General features: G+C 33.2%; 1 protein-coding gene across 1 annotated transcript; it reads left to right on the forward strand.

Moving 5' to 3' along the window:
• The first annotated feature begins 569 nt into the window (after positions 1-569).
• On the forward strand, positions 570-5,796 carry LOC128664812 (protocadherin gamma-B2-like). The gene is made up of 2 exons (XM_053719616.1): positions 570-3,072; positions 5,752-5,796. The coding sequence occupies exons 1-2, from the start codon at positions 643-645 to the stop codon at positions 5,794-5,796; spliced, it is 2,475 nt and encodes an 824-aa protein (XP_053575591.1). The 5' UTR covers positions 570-642.
• The last annotated feature ends 716 nt before the right edge of the window (positions 5,797-6,512 follow it).

Genomic DNA, 6,512 nt, shown 5'->3' on the forward strand with positions numbered 1-6,512 from the left:
AGAATAGTTTGGAATATGAATGGGATGTTCACTGAAAGTTTTAGGACTACTGTATCTGTATTTCTACATGTATTTAGGAATCTTACACACCTAAGAAATGTTAGAAAAAAAGAAAGTTTGGACAATGAAAAATAGCCTAACATATTTATAAATGTTTATGATAAATAGTATAACTTATTGACAACTACTAATAACACTTAAAGACAAGTTAAATAATAATTATGGAATCTCAAACTGCTAAAATAAAAAAAACATAATCAGAAGATATATCAAATTGATATATTTCATAGAATTTAATGACAATGCAGTATTTTATTAACAATGAAAAATTCTGCTGTATATATCTATTGTTTTAACTGGATGTTATAACAAAAATAATCCTAGTCCTGCAATTCCATATTTGCGCCTCAGAGCGCCGCTGTTCACCAATAAGGAGAAAAGAATGGAAATGGAGTTCCAGTGCCTTTTCTACAACACAGACATTGCAGATCTGTAAGAAGACCTAAAGCCATATGCTAAAAGCTCTCATGAACGGAATGTTGGATAACTGATTGTGATCCCCAAAGAAATTGTATTTTTTTCTACTGGATTACAAATACTGAGCATCTAAAAGAAAACTGCTTTGGAAAACTGAGTCTGAAAATGGCTGCAATGAATACAAGACAAGCACAGACATACAATGGAATCAGATGGCAAGTATTATTCTCTTTCATATTTTCCTGGCTTTATCAATCAGCTTCTGCTCAGCTTCATTATTCTATCTTTGAAGAAATGAGAAAAGACTCTGTAATAGCAAATATTGCAAAAGACATCGGATTAGAAGTGAAGGAGCTCTCATTGAGAAAACCTCGAATTGTTTCTCGTATTTCAGAAAAATATTTTTATGTAAATTTGGAAAATGGAAATTTATATGTTAAAGACAGGATAGATAGAGAAGCACTGTGTGAAATATCAGAGTCTTGCTTCTTAATGTTTGATGCTGTGATTGCAAATCCCTTAAATGTTTTCAGTGTAAAAATTGAAATTCAAGATATTAATGATAATGCTCCAACATTTTTACAAGATGTCATTATTTTAGATATGATTGAATCTACTTTACTAGGTGCAAGATTTCTTTTACAAAATGCTCAAGACCCAGATATAGGTATGAATTCTGTACAAACATACAAACTTAGTGATAATGAGTATTTTACACTGAGTATAAAGACAGGCAGTGATGGTAGCAAATTTCCTGAACTTGCATTAGAAAAACCTTTAGATCACGAGACACAAAATATTCATGAATTAATATTAACAGCCTTGGATGGAGGAAATCCTGTACAATCTGGCACTGCTTTAATCAAGATAGTTGTTACTGATATCAATGATAATATCCCTGTATTTACACAAGAAGTATATACAGTGAGCATCAATGAAAATACTCCAATCAACTCTACAGTACTTTGTGTAACTGCAACTGACAAAGATGAAGGTTCTAATGGACACATCACATATTCATTTAGTAAAATTTCAGAAAATGTTCTACTTATTTTTAGCATTGATCCTACAAATGGGAAAATTACAATTAAGGAAAACTTAGATTTTGAGATCACAAAAAATTATGAAATGTCTGTTCAAGCAAAGGATGGAGGAGGCCTAGTAACACATTGTAAAGTTCTAATAGAAATAATTGATGTAAATGACAATTCTCCTGAGATATCTGTTACATCATTATCTACACCAATACCAGAGGATTCTCTGCCAGGCACAGTGATTGCACTAATTGAAGTTCATGATCACGACTCAGGGGAAAATGGTGAAGTTGACTGTCATATAAGAGGAGCAGTACCTTTTGAATTATTGCTGTCTTCAGGGAGGTACTACAAAATAGTCACAGCACAAGCTATGGACAGAGAGAAAGAATCAAGTTATATTGTCTCTATTTTAGCTGCTGACAGAGGAATTCCTTCACTTTCTAGTGAGATAAATATTAATATAGAAATATCAGATGTTAATGATAATCCACCAGTATTTATGAAACCATCATATGATCTCTATATACCAGAAAATAACTTACCAGGAGCATCAATATATAGAATAAATGCTTTTGATCCTGATGCTGGAGACAACGCTAAAATTGTTTATTCCATATCTAATACAAATACAGAAGGTTTTCCTATGAGCTCTTATTTTTCTATCAATGTAGAGACAGGAGATCTATATGCTCAGCAATCATTTGATTATGAGCAACACAAGGATTTTCAAATCCAAATAGTGGCTAGAGACAAAGGATCCCCATTTCTAAGTAGCAATGCAACATTAATTATACATATAGTGGATCAGAATGATAATGCACCAAACATCTTGTACCCTTCAACAGAAAGTGGTGGATCAGGTGTGTTTGAAATGGTTCCTCTTAATTCTCAACAAGGCTCATTGATTTCTAAAATTGTAGCAGTAGATGCAGACACAGGACACAATGCTTGGCTATCCTATCATTTAATACAAATGTCAGAACCTTCTCACTTTACCATTGATCAGCACACTGGTGAAATCAGGACATCTCGTGTTTTTCAAGAGAAGGATATTTTGAAGGAGAAAATGGTGGTTGTGGTCAAGGACAATGGAAGTCCATCTTTATCAGCAACTGTTACTTTAAGCCTAGTTGTTACTGACAATTTTCAACAGATGATTCCCAAACTCAGCAATCAACTCACCAGTGAAGAGCCAAAATCTAATTTGCAAATATACTTAGTAGTAGCTCTGGCTTTGATTTCCTTTTTATTTTTAGTAACAGTTATGTTGGTAATAATAACAAAGTGTAAAGAATCGAAGTCTTCCACATCCTTTGGATCTTACAATACAAACTTATATTCTCAAGTTGATCCCAGAATGCTTTCCAAATATAACAATGGAACATTGACGCTTCCCTACTCATACAATGTCTGTGTGGCTGTAGATACAAGTGAGAATGACTTCAGATTTGTAAAGCCAGACCAAAACATCACAATAGACAACCTTATTGATGCTGATGATTCAGGGCTTGGAAATGAAAATTTAAACAAAATATTTCCTTCTAGTAGTCTTGAGCAGGTGAGTATTTTTTTTCTCTTAGTGTATGAAGTTACTGATAAATTATTTTGGTTGACTGTATATTTAGAATGCTATCCAACTTAGCAATTTATAAGTATTGAATCTTTTCTATTATATGTCACTGAATTTAAAACATTAAAGTGATAGTAAACACCAAAAATGTTATTGACTATTGTTTATAAAAATAGATAATCCCTTTATATACCATTCCCCAGTTTTGCATAACCAACACAAGATATTTACTTTTTACCTCTGTAATTACCTGGTATCTAAGCTATTGCAGACTGCATCCTTATCTTAGATCTTTTGACAGACTGGCATTTCAGGCACTTAGTGCTGAGTCTTAAATAACTCAATGTGCATGAGCACAATGTTATTTATATTAAACACATGAACTAACGCCCTCTTGCTGTGAGAAACTGTCAAATGCATTCAGATAAGAGGCGGCCTTCAAGGGCTTAGAAATTAGCATATGAGCCAACCTAGGTTTAGCTTTTAACTAAGAATACCTAGAGAATAAAGCAAATTTGATGATAAAAGTAAATTAGAAAGTTGTTTAAAATTACATGCCCTATCTGATTTATCAAAGTTTGATTTGGACTTTACTATCCCTTTAATTGCAATCTATTTATAAAGGGACATTACTGTATCTATGACAACATGATATACAAATAATAATATCCTTTTCTACTCAGTACAATACATCATCCTAATTGTTTTCCACACAAACACCATTATTATATGTATATTACCTTGTGATAGCATAGATAATGTTACTTTGAAGAAAAAGTTACGTTTTGAAGTACAATGTTATACAACCAAAAGCATTCTTATTGAGGTGGGGTATCAAACTAAGAGCATGTTGAAGTCACATTTGAATCTCTACTGTACTGGAGATAGCATGATGTGAGTCATGCAATTTCATCTTTATTACATAGAATCAGTATTTATATTCACTTCAAGCACCACTAAATACAGTAGAATTTAAGAAATTAGAAATACACAATAAAATACAATGCAATAGCACTTTTAATTTGAAATGAGCAGTAAATATTTTGGCAAATTTCAAATTTAATTTAATTTAATTTTCCACCAAAAGTATCATGTGATAGCCATCAGCCAATCACAAAATGCATACACGTTTGCACATGCTCAGTAGGATCTGGAGCCTAAAAACTTGTGCATATTAAAATAATCTGCACATTTTGATTAATTTAATATAATGGAAAGTTTTTTTTTGTCTTTTTTAAATTGCATGCTTTGGGGCCTATTTACTAATGTGCGAGTGGACTTGATCCGATATTGCGGATCATGTCCGCTGCACATCGATAAATGCCGACAGCATTCTTGAGAACTGCTGGTGCAATGCCACCCCCTGCAGATTTGCGGCCAAACTGCCGCTAGCAGTGAGTGTCAATCAACCCGATCGTATTGGATTGGGTTGATTTCCGGCGATGTCTGTCCGCTGCCTCAGAGCAGGTGGACAGGTTACGTGGTCTTTAGACTTTTGTTTCTGACTTTAGTGGCCTTTTAAAGGGACATTGTACACTAGATTTTTCTTTGCATAAATGTTTTGTGGATGATCCATTTATATAGCCCATCTGAAAGTGTTTTTGTAAAAATGTATAGTTTTGCTTTTTTTAATAACATTGTGCTGATTTTCAGATTCATAACCAAGCCCCAAAGTTTTAGATGTATACCGATGTCTACAGATTGATGTGACTCCTGTTTGTATAATCGGTCTTTTCATATGCAGGGGAGGGGGGGTAGTGTCTGCTCTTCATATTTTCTCAACCCCTTTCACTCTGTGTCCCAGCCCAACCTCATGAACAGTGCTATACTGTGAGCTTCTAAGTAATTTTTAAAAGGTTTATACTGGATTTTTAGATCTGTATCTTTGCATATTCTTCTTTATAGTAAATTGGTGTATACTGTCCCTAAGTGAGATTTCATTTTGAATTTTTAGCAAATATTTGGAAGTGTGAGTGTTCTTTTGACAATCTTTTGAAACAACCAATGGTAGCCCATTCATAAATTCTACTAGATTCTGAAAGGTTGCCAACCCTTTTAATATTCATTCAGTTATATGGAGTTTAAAATAGCATTTTGAATGCAATTTTGGGCTCAATATATTAAAACTAGAGAGAAGTAATTGTTCTCATAGATTTAGACTGTATTCAGTTTGTCAATGAGAATCAGCATTCAGATGTCACTTTTCAGTATTTCAACTTTATTTTCCTAAAACTAAATATTATTTTTATACAATTTTCAATTATTAAGATGGAAAATTTGGTAAATAGAACTAAATACATGATGAATACTTTTGGTGAAGTCATTTATTAGAAATATTCTATTGTAAAAATGAATAGACAGGAAAATATCCATTATACTATTCCATTGTTAACGTTAAAACATTTGGGGGTAGATTTACTATATGTCGAGCGGACATGATTTGCTATAGCAAATCATGTCCGCTCGACATTGCAAAATGTCGACAGCATACGCAGTCGGCATATATCATTGCACAAGCATTTTAGTGAAATGCTTGTGCAATGCCGCCCCCTGCTCACTGGCGGTCAATCAGCCGCTAGCAAGAGCTGTCAATCATACCTAAAAGGTGTGGGACAGGTTTTAAGGAGCAGTGGTCTTATTATCGCTGATTCTTAACTTTCATTTCAGGTGAGCCTAAAACGATGGGACTCCAAAGCAACATCCGCTGCTTAATAAATGGAACCCTTGATCATCCATAACTGTGCACTGATTGTTTCACAGATCATATCTAACACACTTTTAACAGATGAGGCTTTACATGATTTTTAATAACAGTATTTGATTTAGAGCTCAAGCTCAGATATGTATCATGAACATTCAGCTTTTATGATATAGTTGGGGTGACTTACACTGAGGAAGGGAGCCAATTGGCTTCCTACAAAAACGCCATGACCTGGGCTGTGAAACAATTTGGATCTTCTCTCTGATCTGATCTGAGATTTGTATTTGTCAGTGTGGCCCTTAAAGTCAAGGGGCCCTGTGATGTGTATACATATTCTGGTTTGCTTAACAGTTAAAATGTCACTTGGGATGTTTGTATTTTTTTTTTTATAAATACTTTTAGTTTTATTAAGTTAAAATCATAAAATTACTTAAAACAAATTTTTTTTCCCTTTAAACTCAGTTAAATGGGTGGCGCATCTCATTAGGTCAATTTTATTAAGAGGACAGGTAAAACTTAAAAAAAGTATATCAAGAGAAAAAGTTAAAATGCATTATAATTTGTTTGAAGTACATGCTGACTGCTTTATCAATTATAAATAACTATTATGCTAACAAATTAAATTTCCAGTTAAACCTACTGTTTTCTTGTCAGAACTACTTGCTATGTATTTTTATAGTCCATATTCTATTCAACTTATTTCTCTAAAGCTACTTTAAATGAAAAC

The sequence above is a fragment of the Bombina bombina genome, chromosome 6, assembly GCF_027579735.1.
Source record: "Bombina bombina isolate aBomBom1 chromosome 6, aBomBom1.pri, whole genome shotgun sequence".
NCBI classification, from domain to species: Eukaryota; Metazoa; Chordata; class Amphibia; order Anura; family Bombinatoridae; genus Bombina; species Bombina bombina.